We start from the raw sequence: 17,091 nt of genomic DNA, 5'->3' as shown, positions 1-17,091 counted from the left end.
GAAGAGCGTACAGGGGAGTAGGAGGAAGACCAGGAGAGTGGTACTCTGGAGGCCAAAGAGGCTTCCAGGAGGAGGGATCTGTCAGCTGTGCAAGGTGGTGTTAATGGATATTTGAGCTGTTTGCAATTTTGAGCTATTCTGAATAATGCTGCTGTGAATATTCTTGTATATGTCTTTTGGTGCACGTAGTGACTTTTTCAATCTACATTTTTCTTTTCTAGACGCATCCATGTTGGTTGTACCTGTAGTTATTTCTTTTGACTGTTGTATAGTATTTCTTAGTCTGAATATACAACAGAATTGATATATTTGTTGATTGACTTTGGGGTTGTTTTGAATTTTTTTGCTGTTGTAAACAAGGCTGCTGTGAGCTATTTTGATTTATGTTTCTTGTGCATGTATGCAAGAGTTTCTTTAGTGTATATGCCTAGCAGTGTAATTGGTGAGTATTAAGATGTGCTCATCTTCAACTTAGTAGCTATTATTAGTGACATTATTTTCCAAAGTGATTTTTTTTTTCGTATTTATTTATTTGTTTGGTTGTGCCGTGTCTTAGTTGCGGCATGTAGGCTCCTTAGTTGCAGCCCGTGGGCTCCTTTAGTTGCAGCAGGTGGGCTCCTTAATTGTGGCATGCGAACTCTTAGTTGCGGCATGCATGTGGGATCTATTTCCCTGGCCAGGGATCGAACCTGGGCCCCCTGCATTGGGAGTGCGGAGTCTTAACCACTGTGCCACAGGGAAGTCCCCAAAGTGATTTTTTTACATATTTATACTCCCACTAACAGGGTTTGAGGGTAACTCTTGCTCTCAAATTTGTTAGATTGTAAAATTGTTGCCTGTCTTTTTGATATGAAATGATAATCTTGTTTTTAATTAGAATTTTTAAAAATTAAATTATGAGATTGAGCATCTTTTCCCTTTTGACCATTCATGTTTCCTCATGTGAAATTTCTCTTCGTGTCTTCTGCTGGTTTTACTGTTTGTTTGCCTCTTTTTATTGATTCTTGATGTTCTTATTGATAATGACCTTATATTCTTGATGTTAACCCATTTTTCTGGACTTGGGTGTTGCAGATACCTTCTCCGTGTTGATGACTTGTGTTTTTACACTATGGTGACGAACTAACAAATAGCTTTCATTTATTAATCTTCTGCTATGGTTTGTGTTTTTTGTTTAAGAACTCCTATATTGTGAAGTTATAGGATATTCTGTTATATTTTCTTCTAAAATTGTAATGTTTTGCTTTTCACATTTAAATCTTTAATTCATCTGAAATGAATTATCTTGGTAAGGCATAAGATAGAAATATGGTTCGATCCACCCCCCCACTTCCTCCAGCTATTCAGTTGGTCCAGGACCTTTTATTGAATAGGCTATACTTACCCACTGATTTGCAGTATTAGCTCTGTGTTATATCCGATTTTCATGTTTTCCATTCTACTTCATTGAGTATCTGTTTTTAATTCTTTGGGGTATATACCTAGGAGTGGAATTCCTAGGTCATATAACAATTCTGTGTTTAACTTAAAAAAAAAATTCTAAAGGAGGACTCTTTTTTCATAACTGCAACAATATTATCACACTTAAAAATTAATAACAATTTCTTAATCTCGTCAAATACCAGTGTAGAAATTTCCCTGATTGTCTCACTAACAATATGTTTGTAATTGGTGTGTGAGAATAATGATCCACATAAAATGAAAACATTAAAGTATGTTTGAAATGTTTTTTAAGATCCCTTTTATCTATATAGTCCCCCTCTCTTTTTTTCTTGCAGTTTAATGTTAGAAGAAATAAAGTCCTTTGTTCTGTCATGTTTCACACATGACAGGATTTGCATGATACCACATGATTGCATTCCTGTGGTATCCTTTAATGGATTTTTATGTCCGCTGTCTTTCCTATTAATTTAGATGCTTATCTGGCATGACAAAGTCATAGGTAGTGTTGTGTGTATTTCTTCTATTTTGTCGTATCAAGAAGAAAATAATGTCTGGTCACCCTCTTTTTGTGTTGTTAAAATTGTTAGTGTGTTCAGATTGTTAGTTTGATTAATTTATCATAAAATTCCCCACCTAGTATTTCCAGCCACTATTGGTGATGATTGCTTAAGTTCTTTATTTTATTGGAGATTTCAAAATGGCAATATTTTATCTATCATTACTTCATAATTTATTATTTGGAATTCTTTTTTTTAAATTGTAGTTAAAAAAACACATTAACATAAAATTTACATTTTAACCTTTTTAAAAAATTTTTTCATCATGGATTTTTTTTTTTGCATTAGTTTTAATTAATTAATTAATTTATTTATTGGCCACGCCACGTGGCATGCTGGGTCTTAGTTCCCTGAGCAGGGATTGAACCCTGCCCCCTGCAGTAGAAGTAGAGTCTTAACCACTGGACTGCTAGGGAAGTCCCACATTTTAACCATTTTTAAATGTACAGTTCAGTAGTGTTAAGTATATTCACATTATTGTATAAAAGATCTCTAGAACTTTTTCATCTTATAAATCTGAAACTTTATTCCCATTAAACAACCCTTTGCTCCCTCCCCGCCCCCAGTAACAGCCTTCTGCTTTCTGTTTCTGTGAATTTGACTACTTTAGATACCTCATATAAGTGGAATCATACAGTATTTATTTTTTTGTGACTAGCTTATTTCACCTAACATAATGTCCTCAGTGTTCATCCATGCAATGGCATGTGACAGGATTTCCTTTTTTTTTTCTTTTCAATTTTTTTTATTATGGTAAAATACACATCACATAAAAGTTACTATCATAACCATCTTAAAGTTCAGTGGTATTATGTACATTCATGTCATTGTGCAACCATCACCACCGTTCATCTCCAGAACTCTTTTTTTGTCTTGCAATACTGAAACTCTACCCATTAAACAGTAACTCCCCATTACCCCGTCCCGCAGCTCCTAGCAACCACCATTCTACTTTCTGTTTTCTATGATTTTGACTACTCTAAGTACCTTATATAAGTGGTATCTTACAGTATTTGTTCTTTAGTGGCTGGCTTATTTCACTTAGCATAATGTCTTCAAAGTTCATTCAGATGCACGTTAGAATTTCCTTCCTATTTAAGGTTGAATAATACTCCATTGTATGTATATACCAAATTTTGTTTATCCATTTATCCGTCAATGGATATTTGGGTTGCTTCCACCTCTTGGCTTTTGTGAATAGTGCCATTTGAACGTGGATGTGCAAACAGCTCTTTGAGACCCTGGTTTTTCATTTTGGATATATTCCCTGAAGTGAGATTGCTCGATGATATGGTAGTTCTACTTTTAATGTTTTAAAAAGTACGGGAACCTCCACACTGTTTCCCGTAGCACTTGCACCATTTTATAATCCTGCCAACAGTGCAAAAGGGTTCCAATTTCTCCACATCCTCACCAATGCTTGTTATTTTCTGGTTTTTGTTTTTTTGATAGCCATTCTAATGGATGGGAGGCATTATCACATCGTGGTTTTAATTTGCATTTTCTTTGATGATTAGTGACATTGAGCATGTTTTCATATGTCTGTTATCCATATTACATCATCTTTGGAGAAATGTCTGTTCAAGTCTTTTGCCCATTTTAAAATCAGATTAGTTGATTTTTTGTTGTTGTTGGGTTGTAGGAGTTCTTTATATACTCTGGATATTAACCCTTTATCAGATACATGATTGGCAAATATTTTCTCCCATTCCGTAGGTTGCCTTTTGACGCTTTTGATTGTGTCCTTTCATGCTTTAAAGTTTTTTAGTTTGGTTTAGTCCCATTTGTTGATTTTTGTTTTTGTCGGTGCTTTTGGTTTCATGTCCAAGAAATCAATGTCATGAAACTTTCTATGTTTAACTTTTTGAAGAACTGCCAGCCTCCATTCTTCTAACTTCCACAGCAGCTGCACCATTTTACATTCCCACCAGCACTACACAAGGTTCTAATTTCTCTACATCTTCACCAACACTTGTTATTTAGCTGTCCAAGTGGGTGTGAAATGTTAATCTCATTGTGGTTTTGATTTGCATTTCCTTAATGGCTAACAATGTGGAGCAGCTTTTCATGTGCTTATTGGCCATTTGTGTATCTTCTTTGGAGAAATGTCTAATGAAATTCTTTTCCTATTTTGAAGGTTGGGCTGTTTGTCTTTTTATTATTCAGTTGCAGGAGTTTATGTATTCTGTATATAGGTTCCTTACTAGATACATGATTTGCAAAATTTTTCTTTCATTCTGTGGGTTGTCTTTTCACTATGCTGATGGTGTCCTTTGAAGCCCAAAGATTTTTATTTGATGATGTCAGATTTACCAATTTTTTCTTTCACTGCTTGTGCTTTGATTGTCATCTCGAAGATGCCATTGTCTAATCCAAGGTCATGAAGATATACCTGTTTACTTCTAAGAGTTTTGTAGTTTTAGCTCTTATCTTGAGGGCTTGATCCACTTTGGGTTCATTTTTGTAAATGATGTGAAGGAGGGGTTAAAAGTCACTCTTTCTCTATTGAATTGTCTTGGTACCTGTGTTGAAAATCAGTTGACTATAACTGTGAGGTTTATTCCTGGACTGTCAGTTCAGTCCCACTGATTCTGTTCCATTGATCCATATGTTTGTTCTTATGCCGGTAGCACAAGGTCTTGATTTTTAGCTTTGTGTTCTTTGTGGTTTTTTTCTTTATAAATTAAGTATTTCATTGCTCATGTATAGAAATTCATTCAACTTTTGTTGATTGATCTTTTATCTAACCATCTCTTATTTTTTTTTACATCTTTATTGGAGTATAATTGCTTTACAATGGTGTTAACCATCTCTTATTAATTATAACTATTTTCCATAGATTATTTTGGGTTTCCCTTGTAAGTGATCATTATCTGTGAATTATGACAGATTTGTTTCTTATTTTGCAATCTTTATTATTTTTTTTAATTTATTTTATTTTCTTATCACACTGCCTGGAACTTTCAGAACCATGGTGAATAAAAGCCCTCACAACAGACATCTTTGTCTTAGTCTTGGTTTTAAAGGAAATGTGTGTTAACATTTCACGATTAAGTGTAAAGTTTGCTGTGGGCTTTCCATGGATATTCTTTCTCAGTCTAAAAATATTCTTTTCTCTTCCTACTTGGCTTGGAGTTTTTATTCCTTAATGGAGGTTGAATGTTATAAAATACTTTTTCTGGATCTATTGAGATGATCATTTTTTCCTTTAACTGTTAAGATAGTGGATTTTACTGGTCTATTTTCTAACATTAACTCAGTTTTTCATTCCTACAGTGAATTCAGCTTGGTCTTAATATATAATCTTTTTTGGTGTGTTAGCAGGATTCTATTTGCTTTTATTCAGGCTCTTTGCATCTGTGATCATGCGTGAGTTTGTCATTTTTCCTCTCTCTTACTGTTCTTGATTGGTTTGTGATATACCAAGGTGTTATGCTGACTTCATAAAATGAGTTGAGGAGTATATTCTCTGTTCTCTAGAATAGTTTGTGTGAGATTGAAAATATCCATTATTTGAATGTTCAACTTTTAGCTGATATTTTACAGTGATAAGTAAAGAGACTATTTAACCTACAGGTATGGGATATATTTCTGACTCTGTGAAGTAAGACTGCAAAAGGGGGTATTTGATTCATTGCATTTTAGCAGCTTGTTATTACTGTACTATTAGCTAATCATAAGGTTACAGTGTAGCTGTAAGTTATTCATTTGACTCTAGCATAGAGTAATAAAGTTGTTTTTACACAGATGAGCCATTGTATTGAGAGCTAGGGAGTGTATCTAATTTTGTGAATGCTTTTACCTTTTTTCCTACAATACAAACAGAAAGGCAATGTTTCCTGCATGTAGACTAATTAAATTTCTATTTATCTTACAGAAGTAATAGACCTTACTCATGATAACAAAGATGATCTTCAGGCCGCCATTGCTTTGAGTCTGCTGGAGTCCCCCAAAATTCAAGCTGATGGAAGAGATCTTAACAGGTTATTGATTTAATTTATAATCTTTGCTCTGCACATTAGTGTGTAGGTCAAAGGCAGTATCTCTGTGAAACAGTTCTGCCGAGCTTCTTTAATTGCACCTAAATGAAATTTGTTTTATGAGAAAATTTAAATTCACATTAGCTTACTTACTCTTTGGTTCACTTTTGAAGAAGCTAAATATGATAAGGGTATTATTGCAGCCTGTGGTCTTTGAGTCGAGTAGAAGCCTGCAAGGTTTTGTAGTTCACATTTGCTAGGGGAGAAAAAACCGTCTAGGGCAAATATCTGATAAATATGTATTCTCTTTATTAACTTTGAGCCTTTGTAAACTTTGAACGTTTTGTTGTTGGCTATTGAAAATGAAAGTTATCACTCAGCTCCCCTAGGACTAGGGGGATATATGTTTTGCATTGGTACTGATTTGGTGATTGTCTGGTATTGTTCACAGATATCCAGTTCCAGTGGTGGCCAGTCAGTTTCCAGACACGTTTATCCCTTCATACTGCCAAGTTGTTTCTTTCAGGGAAACATAGGGCCATGGTTTGTGTGCTAAGCAATTTCGAGGCTGTTATCTTTAGCTGAGTGTCTCTCTTGCCTCTTTCAGTGGCAAGGTCTGAGATAAGGCACTGTTGTTGAAATGTAAAACTTTTAATATGGTAGCCATAAATAGTCTTGAGTCTCAACTCAGTTCCATCAGGGCCCTTGTTAGTAATAATCTCTGTTATGGCAGGATTAACCACTCGATGTTTAAACCTTTTCACTTACGTTGCAACCTTCTAGTTATTATATAGCCAGTGGTTACCCAGTAAATAGTTTATCTGGCATTTTGAATTACCCGTGACAGCTTACCTGCGTCCTCCATATAGTATATTGTTGTTTAACTCTTTTCTTTTTTGATGTGTGGTATGTTGGCACGATATAGGATGCACGAGGCAACCTCTGCAGAAACTAAACGCTCAAAGAGAAAACGCTGTGAGGTCTGGGGAGAAAATCCCAATCCCAACGACTGGAGGCGAGTTGATGGTTGGCCCGTTGGGCTGAAAAACGTTGGCAATACGTGCTGGTTTAGTGCTGTTATTCAGGTATGGTATTAGGAGACAACTGTGTCTTCTGGAAACGATTTTGTAATTTATTAAACTGAAATGTGAGACACATAGCTTTAAAAAAACGGAAACAGATAAATAAAACTGGAGGGTTTTCCCCATGGCATTATCATGTTTTGGTTGCTTTCTTGTGTTTTGGACCTAGATGCTCTTGTGTCTAAATTGGTCACTAGTGAAAACAGAATCTTCTGTGGTTGTAAATAGGTTGAGGAGGTGTTTTGGATAAGCATTTAGTGAATGCTGTATTACAGCAGAGCAAGAGTTAACAAGGAGAAATCAGTCTTTGGGAGGCTATCATAGATGACCAGGCAGGAAGGAAATGATGGCCTGGAATGGAGAAGTGGCATAAGCCATGGAAGGGAGGAGTCAAAGCGTTCACGAGGTATTTAGGAGATCAGATCTGTAGGATTTGGTAAGCAACCGGGTAGGGATCTGTGCAGGAGGGGCTGAGAAAGACTGCAAGGTTTCTAGCTTGAGGTACCAGGTGGACGATGGTGCCATTTAACACTGGAGAAGGAATAACTTGCGTGAGTGTTAAACGGGGGATTTCGGTTAGTTTTATACATGCTGAGTCTGAGGGTCCACGTGGAGATACCGTGTAGGCAGCGATCTATGTGAATCTGTTGCTCAGTAAAAAGATCTGGGCTGCAGATATAGTTCGGGGAATCAGTAGCACGTAGATGGTGATAAAGCCAAGCTGGAGGGTGGATTCCCCTGGGGAGCGTGGTGCCTCTTCAACTTGACCTGGCTGAGGTGCAGCACTTGACCCCGCCCTGCAAGCTGCTCCTTCACAGTGCTTGACACCGACCCAGCTGCTTAGGCAGAAACGGAACCCTCCGTTTCCACACATAAAATCCATGGGTTCCTTCAGCTTACCGTGTGCCTGGACTGTTCTAGCACCGGGGAAACAGCAGTGGATAAAACAAAGCCCTCACTCCCATGGAGTTTACTTGGAAAAGAGTGGGACAGACGGGAAACAAAATATATATCAGATGGCGATAAGTGCTATAAAGATGAATGAATGAGGGCAAGAGGGGCTAGAAAGGGTTCAGCTAGAGAGGGAAGGGGTGCTGTTTATTTAGGGGGGTTAGGTATGGCCTTTCTGCTAAGGTGGGCATCTGAGTAGAGGCCTGACTTAGGCGAGGGAATGAATGAGCCATGTAGTTCCGTGAAGAATGTTTCATATAATTATATAGAGGACACTGCAGACGGGGAACAGCAAGTACAGAGACTCAGGTCAGGAGCTGAGAAATAGGAAGAAGGCTGGAACTGGATCGAGTGATCGAGGACGGGGAGCAGACAGCTGTGAGTGTAGGGAGGTGGTGGAGGTGGCGCGGGGAGCTTGGGGTCGTGATGAGGGTTCAGGAATCACGTGAGGTGGGAAAGTATTGGAAGGTCTGGAGCAGACAAGTGCTGCGATCCTACTTCCATTTTAAGAGGACCACTGGCCTCTGCACTGAGAATAGGATGTAGGAAGGTCCTGGGGAATGCGGGACACGAGTCGGTTCTTTCCTTTTGCGAGAGAGGGAGAGATTGAGATTGAGACCGAGACCCTTCCCTGGATTCACTTCCCTCCTGTGAGAGTTGGTGAAAGGAGCCAGCCTATGGAGGGGATGACTGAGAAAGGCTTCTGAGAGAGCATGGCAGGACAGGACAGAGAGCAGGGCGTGTGGGGAGGGCTTGGCCTCCAACAGCAAGAGGGCAAGAGGGTAACGGGAGAGGGCAAGGAGGAAATGATGACTGCAAATTAAAGTTGAAATAGTTCCTAGTAGTCGTTTTTTCCTCTGAAATAAGCAGCCATTTTTTGAGGCAGAGTGGAAGAGTGACAGAATCAGGTTTTAAAGGGAGTGAAAGTTTAAAATTGTTGTTGTAAACAGCGAGAAACCAGTTGGCGCCAGAATACAATGGTGGGATTTCTGAAAATGTGAAGGTCTACTTGAGGTTGTAGACCTTAAATGTATAGTGGTATCCACATGTCCTGTTTGATCGGGACTTTTTCTCTTAGCAGTGCTCCAAAACGCTTCAGTGGAAAATTAAATTCATTTAAGTTGGAGGATTTGCTGGGTATGATGAAAGGACAAAAGAGCGGTTTGAGGGAGTTCCCTGGTGGCGCAGCGCAGTGGATAAGATGCCACGCTCCCAAAGCAGGGGGTCCGGGTTCAATCCCTGGTCTGGGGAACTAGATCCCACATGCATGCTACAACTAGGAGTTCGCATACCATAACTAAGGAGGCCGCATGCTGCAACTAAGACCTGGTGCAACCAAATAAATAAATACATAAATAAATAGAAACTAAGAGATTGTTTAAAAAAAAAAAAAGAGCAGTTTGAGAATTTAATGAAAGATGGGTAGAGACCACGGAGTCAAAGCTGGGGAGGGAGAAATGAAAACAGGAAGGGAGGACAGGAAAGAGGTCTGTTTGCTTGGGTTCCTGATGACATCAAAGCACAGGTGTCCTGTGGGTCATTGAACAAATGAGCCAGAAGACAGGTTATGGTTCAAGAGGAGGTTTTTCTGAATTTGTGATCTGAGAAGTGGCAGTGTTTCCAGGTATTGACATATCCTGGGTATGTAGAGATGGAGTGGAGGAATAGGTCATGAGAGGTAAGATGCTCAGGGAGCTGGGGGGTCCCTCGGCTGAACAGAAGTACCCGTGTTCCCTCAGAAAATGTGAATTGGACTCCTGCTGTGTGCCTAGCACTGTTCTAAGCCCTTGAGATATAGGAGTGAACCAAACCAAGACAGAGCCTTGCCCTTAGGGATTTAGATTCTTGTGAGGCAAGGCAGACAAGGAACAATAAATAGAAGATAAATAGTTGAAATAGGAATCAATAAATAGTTGAAAAACTAACTAGTTAACTACATAGATGTTTATATAATATGTTAAACTCTGGTCAGTGTGATAGAAAAGAGAGCAGGGTAAGGGAGATTGGAATTGCTGCAGCAGGGACGGGAGCAGGTTCCAACATAAACTACGATGTGAGGTTAGGCCTCGCGAGGGGATGAGAGTGGAGCAAATGCCCGGGACGCAGCAGGCGAGGGAGTGAGCCAGGCAGCTGTTGGGGGAGAACATTCCACAGAGAAGGGAAAGCACCAAACAGTGGCCACAAGGTGGGAGTGAGCTTGGCGTGTTCACAGGACATCAGAGTCCCGAGTGGCTGGAATGCTAGGAGCGGAGGCAAGGATCCCTGGAGGTGGGGTTGGAGAGGTAACTTGTCTTTTGCTCTGAGTGAGATGGGGAGTCATGAGGGTTCTGAGCAGAGGAGTAATGGACGCTGACTCGAGTTTTAAAAGGCTCCCTCTGGCCACTGTGAGGAGAGCAGAATGGAAGGGCCGTGGATACAAAGTGGAGAGACCTATGAAGGGGGCCGCTGCAGTCATCACTGAGAGGCCGTGCTGCCCTGGACCAGGCTGGTAGCCTTGGAAGTAGAGAAGAGGTTGGAATCTTGATTTATTCCCAAGGCAGAGCTGACAGGATGTCCTGTGGATTGGGTACTGACCAAAGTCACCTAGTAAGGATGGCAGACTTGGGATGGCAGAGCTCTCACCGTATGACAGTCTTCAGTGAATCAGGTGCTTTATTTTGGTTACATTAGAAAGATAGTTAGAAGGACCTGTGTGGAGAGTGGGCGGGTACAGAGGAGGTTCTAGAGGCTGGGAGGCGCTGTGCCGTGATCCAGGTGAGCAGTGATGGGAGTCTGATTAGAGCAGGTGATAGGGACTGATAGAGAGGAGGTGGTTATGAATCAAACAGCGCCCCAGAGGCGGAGTGCAAGGGACTTCCTCCTGGATGTAAATGGTTGATGAAGGGAAAGGAGTCAACGATTATTCTGAAGTTCTAAACTCTGAAGCCTGGAGGAGGAGGGTGTCGTTAGTGATACAAGACTACAGGAGAAGAAGCAGCTGTTGGAGGATGAAGTTGATACTGGTTTTGGGAAATGAGTAATATTAGCTCACACGGTTGTAGTTTTTAAGAATAATAGCGTCTTGGGGAAAAGCCAGATTTTGGTGAAGGTGAGGAGGTGGAGTGATGAAGGGACTTGAGAACATAAAGCCATTTTTCTCAAGGTAGAACAGAAGTCATGGAATGTGCTATGGGGTAGTCAGCCGAGTAGGGATGAAGCCAGGAGGAACGGAGATGCGCTAGGTAGACCTGGGAGGTGGGAGGAGAAGAGACTGGGCTGTCTGTAGAGCGGAGCATCCCAGCCCTGGCTCCAGGTAGAACTTTGGTATCACGTCCTAACCTGACTTAAGTTCCCAGCCCAGGTGTACACTCCTCCTATTGGCTGAATCCCAGTAGAGCTTGTAGTGGAGTGAGGGGAGTCGGAGGCTTACAGGCCACCCAGGATGCTGCTTCAGGAGTTCCAGCCTATGGGCTGGAGGGGTTTGTCATCTGAGCATTATGTTGGGATGAGGAGTTATGTTCATACAAGAGATTTTTTAAAACATTAACTTTCAAAAGATATTCATAGTTGGAAAAATGTATGATTTACAAACAGTAAAAAGGAATTCCTTTCCCTAATTCTGCCAGCCAGGAGATATCTGTTAAAATTTCTTAAAATACGGTATTTAAGACAAAGAGTGGCGAATAGTAAACACCGCTGTACTCACCACCAGCTTTAGAAAGAAATGTCTCAAATCCCTGTACTGTTAAGTCCCCATTGTACCCATCGCCCGTCATACCACCCCCTTCACCACAGATACAACCACAGGTGTATGTAACCCTAAACAGTGTACCATGTTGTTTTATGTGATTAAACTTCTTATGAACAATATAATACTCTATCTTTCTACACCTTTTTCTCACACAGAATGTTTCTGAGATACCTCTATGTTGATACATGTAGCTCTTGATCATTCATTTTTACTGTGTAGTTGTCCTTTTATGAAAACATTGTTTCTACAGTATTATTTTAATGACTATATAATAATCTGCTATACAGATGTACTATAGTTTATTTAATCTTTTCCTGCTAGCCACTAGGTTTTTTCTGGTTTTTTCCTAAAAAGGATTAACATTCTTTCGGTGAAATTTTTATGCGTAGCCATTATTATTTCCTTAGACATAGTAGAAGTAGAATTACTAGGTTGACAGTTGTACATACTTTTAAGGTAAAAAATATTTTTTTGCTGCAGTTATTTTGAAAGAAAGGCTATTAATCCATTTCTTTATTTCAGTCTCTGTTTCAATTGCCTGAATTCCGAAGACTTGTCCTCAGCTATAGCCTACCACAGAACGTACTTGAAAATTGTCCGAGTCACACGGTAAATTGGTGTCAAGGAATCTTCACTGTTGTTTAGTCCCATTCTTCCCAAAGGCCTTTTAATTTTGGTTAAAGCTGGTTACTGTGATGCTCTTTGGCTTGTACAACATTTGTTTTCATTTCCAAATGGCTCTTTTTCTTTCTTTGTGACAAGGAATAATGTAAAGTTAAGCAGGAATAAAATTAGGAAAACAGTTCTAAGAAAGTGGCAGGTCACCCTGATGGCCTCAGCTTTTCTGCCTCTGGGTGGGAGGTTTAGAAATCCCTGTTCTGTTTGCACCTTCTTCAGGCTCCTTTAGTCGCTTGCGCTGAGGGGTGCAGAGTAGATGACCTGATGCCGGGAGGCCTGGGCCTTCTTAGAAGAGTCTTTAGTCCATTCTTGCCAAAGGATATAGCCTCCTGCCGAGATCTAACCAACCCTTCCCAGGATTTCCCTTGGTGATGCCTTTCCCAAAAGGAGGGATGGCAGCGGTTTTAGAAAATAAACACTTTTGCTCTCTGACATTATTCTCTCTCTGGCTTCTACATGGATATTCTTGAGTTTAGGGCAGTCCCCTACACAGACTTTATCAGAGTACCTGTAACAGTTTGAGACCTGATTCCAACCTAGAACTTTGTAAATATAAATTAGGGAGAGATTGTTGACGACTTTTTTCTTTATGTGTTCACATTTTCCAAATATGAGGTTATAAGAGTACACATCACTATCTTCCCTGCAGGAAAAGAGAAATATCGTGTTTATGCAGGAGCTTCAGTATTTGTTTGCTCTGATGATGGGATCAAATCGCAAGTTTGTAGACCCTTCAGCAGCCCTGGACCTCTTAAAGGGAGCATTCCGATCGCCTGAGGAGCAGCAGGTACAGGAAGCCCGTAGTCCTCGTTCTTTCCCTCGACTCTGGAGTTTGCAGTGATGCCTTGTTACTACTACTGTGATGTTGCCTTGTTTCAGCTGTGTCATGAGCTATGAACATGACTATGCAGGACGCCGGGTGCCTGCTTTTGCCCTTTGTAATGCCTAAGGAACAAGTAAAAAAAAAACGTGTGTGCATGTACATGTTGTGTGGGGGAGGCTGGCTCTTTTAAAGGAAAGAAGAAAAAATAGTAGAAAGAATAGAATTTTCCAGGGGCTGTTGAAGTAGAAAGGAGGAGATTGGAAAATATCTCGGTAAATCATGGCAGAGGGTCACCGAGAAAAGGAAAGTCTATCCTTTGTCTGCACCTTTGTCTTGGAATGGCCCACATAGAAATCCTATTTTTAAAACGATCTAAACCTGAGTTCAGTAGCTTTTCTGAGCAGTCTTTCTCTTCTAGACTCTAGTACGTTCCTTTCCCTACCTCCTATTCAGATCAAAGCTATCACTATTAGAGCAGCTTCTTCTTCATAAAATTACTTTTTTTCTCTATTTGTCTAAAGGTCCTGCAGTTCTACAAAATTCTCAAAACATTTCATAAAGGTGTCCTTTCTCCATTCAGATCTCATATTGTTCTAGAGGACTTCAGTCTGTTCTTTGGACCTTTTTTTAAAGGCCAAACTGGAAGATTTTGTTTGTTACAAATAGATGTGGCTGGAAGGGGTAGTGTTCCCATTTCCTCCTAGTCAGAAATCGCCCAGTGGGTCTTGTGTGTTGTCTGCAGCAGCTGGGTTCCAATATTCCTTGTATCTTCACGATATTTGGACCTGAAAAAGAAATCCTTTGTAGTAATAGAATCTTAATCATTGGTGGGATAAGGGCAAATTTTCATTTCCCTAAGTATACTGTTGGGTCTAACTCTTATGCAATTTGTGCGTCTGTTACAGCAAGATGTGAGTGAATTCACGCACAAGCTCCTGGATTGGCTAGAGGACGCATTCCAGCTAGCTGTTAATGTTAAGTGAGTGTTGAGGATTTGTTTGTACATCCTTCCTACTCACAGCGGGCCAGTGAGAATTATGACTTGCGGGGAAATTACTCTTCTCAAGTAGAAATTGCTGATTTTTACCAAACCCTGTGGGGTAACCACTCATATTTGTCATTGTTTATCCCCCTTGCCTTTGGTTTTCCCCCTGTAGATAATCATATTAACCTGTAACTTTTTTTCTAAAAGGGTCATAACTATTAACTTTTTAAAAGTCATCACCTGTGCTGTAAAAGTATTGAAAGATACAAATCAATCCTTGATGTGAGAATGGAGGTATAATATGAATACATTGAATTATTTCAGTCACTGACAGAAGTAAAATTCAAAGCAAAGACTATAAATAGCCCTTGCCAAATACAGATGCAGAGATACTTGCTTCCTAAGTTTTTTTTTAAAACTCATAAAACAGCTTTCCAAATAACATCTTACATAGTTAATTTAAGATAGGCTTATAGAAATAAGCTGTTTTCATTCCATCTCTATTGTGCCACCAGGAAAACATTTTCATATTCATTTGGAAAACTGCACAAGAGGGTTCATTCTTACTTTTATATGACTTCTATACCTTATATATTTCTGTCACTGGATATAGATGTATATATTGAATGTACACACACACATGTATTTGCATGTATGACTCCCCTATTAGACTTTCAGTTCTGTAAGTCCAGGGATCATGCCTGTATTGCCTTTGTGTCTCCAGAATTTGGTACAGTGCTGGGCATACACTTGTTTAATGAGGGGTTTTTTTGTTTTTTTAATTTTAATTTTCTTTAACATCTTTATTGTAGTATAATTGCTTTACAATGGTGTGTTAGTTTCTGCTGTACAACAAAGTGAATCAGCTATACATATACATATATCCCCATATCTCCTCCCTCTTGCGTCTCCCTCCCACCTTCCCTATCCCACCCTTCTAGGTGGTCACAAAGCACCGAGCTGATCTCCCTGTGCTATGCGGCTGCTTCCCGCTAGCTATCTATTTTGGTAGTATATATAAGTCCATGCCACTCTGTCACTTCGTCCCAGCTTACCCTTCCCCCTCCCCGTGTCCTCAAGTCCATTCTCTACATCTGCATCTTTATTCCTGTCCTGCCCCTAGGTTCTTCATAACCATTTTATTTTTTTCTTTAGATTCCATATATAATGTGTTACCATACGGTATTTGTTTTTCTCTTTCTGACTTGCTTCACTCTGTATGACAGACTCTAGGTCCATCCACCTCACTACAAATAACTCAATTTCGTTTCTTTTTATGGCTGAGTAATATTCCATTGTATATATGTGCCGCATCTTCTTTATCCATTCATCTGTCAATGGACACTTAGGTTGCTTCCATGTCCTGGCTATTCAATGAGTTTTTGAACTGAACTAATCCGTTACTTATTTTAGAGCATACTTAGATCTTTGAGGGTTGATGCAAATGTATTATTTTTGCTTTTGAATGGTGGTTTGGCTTAATGTATTGCTTATCTGATCCAAATGATACAGAATTGTTTCCTTGTTTTAAAAGCAGCAATCCCAGGAACAAATCTGAAAATCCAATGGTGCAGCTATTCTACGGTACTTTCCTCACTGAAGGGATTCATGAAGGTAAATTCTCTGCTCTAAATGTTAATTCTAGACTTCTGACCACATCTGTATTACTGTGAAATGGCTTGAGAGTCAGACAAATGCAGGTCTGAATACTTGTTTTGCCTCTTAGTATGTGTGTGATCGTGGACAAATTACATGAGATCCTGGATCCTCAGTCTCTTCATCTGTAAAATGGGCGCAGTGTTCGTCTCAGAGTTGCTATATTGAATTGTGTAATATTTGCACAGCCTAAATCTGGTATTAATGTCAGACACACACTGATGTTAATCAGTTTTCTCTGTTGTTTTATCTAATCTCAAGGTTTCATTGAGCCAGGCTGCCAAAAGTGTGTCTACTCTAGGGGCTTATCTAAGCTGCATGTTGGACACATGGCCAATCATTCTCCATCTAACACCTGTCTTCTTTTACCCCTCTGATAGCCTTTGTAAAACAATCTAATCCAGGGACTTCCCTGGTGGTCCAGGGGTTAAGACTCTGTGCTTCCACTGCAGGGGGCATCAGTTCAATCCCTGGTCAGGGAACTAAGATTCCACATGCCATGCCATGTGGCCAAAAAAAAATATCTAATCCACTGTCACTCCCAAAAAACAGCATTTCTTGATATCATATAACTAGTCAAGTGTTCAAACGCCCAATTTGTTTTACAATTTCATGTGTATATAAATATATAATTTTACATATGTAAAAATAAATACACTTCCCCATATGTATACTTTTTTACAGTTTGTTTTAATCAGGATGCAAATGTGGTTCATTTATCATTGGTCTTTTAAATTCTTTTCAAAATCTACAGACTGTCCCTTCCCTCCATTCTTTCTTCCTTGAAATATATTTTTTAAGAAATTAGGTTGTTTGTTCTCTTATGTTCTCTACAGTCTAAAATTTTGCTGCTTGCATATCTGTGATACAGTTTAACATGTTCCTCTTTGCTCCTCTTTTTGTAACTTGATAGTTGGATCTAGAGTTTGACCAGATTCAGGTAAGGCTTTTTAATTAGTCAAGACTAATTCACAGGTGGTGGGACCGTCTTTGATCAGGAGGCATAGTTGGTTGTCTTTCTTTTTGTGATGTTAGCAGTTGTTAATGATCTATGCCTGGATCCGCTGGTTCGTTAGAGGTAGCCATCCCGGCTAAGTATACTTCTAACCAGTTCTCAGCAAGTTGCTGAATTAAGAAGATAGTGTCTCTGTGGTGCCAGGAAAAAAGCTTTCGATAGCACTAGTGATGTCTTTAAAAAAGCAATCT

General features: G+C 39.6%; 1 protein-coding gene across 11 annotated transcripts in view; it reads left to right on the top strand.

Moving 5' to 3' along the window:
• USP28 (ubiquitin specific peptidase 28) overlaps window positions 1-17,091 on the top strand; it is a 56,489-nt gene that overhangs the window by 15,644 nt on the left and 23,754 nt on the right. For 8 of the 11 annotated variants that reach the window (XM_082342363.1, XM_082342356.1, XM_082342360.1 and 5 more), the window contains 6 exons: window positions 5,878-5,983; window positions 6,906-7,065; window positions 12,266-12,352; window positions 13,071-13,208; window positions 14,150-14,223; window positions 15,764-15,843. In XM_082342363.1, coding sequence (XP_082198489.1) covers window positions 5,878-5,983; window positions 6,906-7,065; window positions 12,266-12,352; window positions 13,071-13,208; window positions 14,150-14,223; window positions 15,764-15,843 — 645 coding nt within the window. Of the gene's footprint in view, window positions 1-5,877; window positions 5,984-6,905; window positions 7,066-12,265; window positions 12,353-13,070; window positions 13,209-14,149; window positions 14,224-15,763; window positions 15,844-17,091 lie in introns of those variants that run through there. The other 3 variants (XM_082342353.1, XM_082342357.1, XM_082342354.1) reach the window with 2 other exon arrangements.

Source organism: Balaenoptera borealis (genome assembly GCF_965194805.1).
Source record: "Balaenoptera borealis genome assembly, chromosome: 11".
NCBI lineage: Eukaryota > Metazoa > Chordata > Mammalia > Artiodactyla > Balaenopteridae > Balaenoptera > Balaenoptera borealis.
This window is presented reverse-complemented; position numbering and strand designations above follow the sequence as displayed.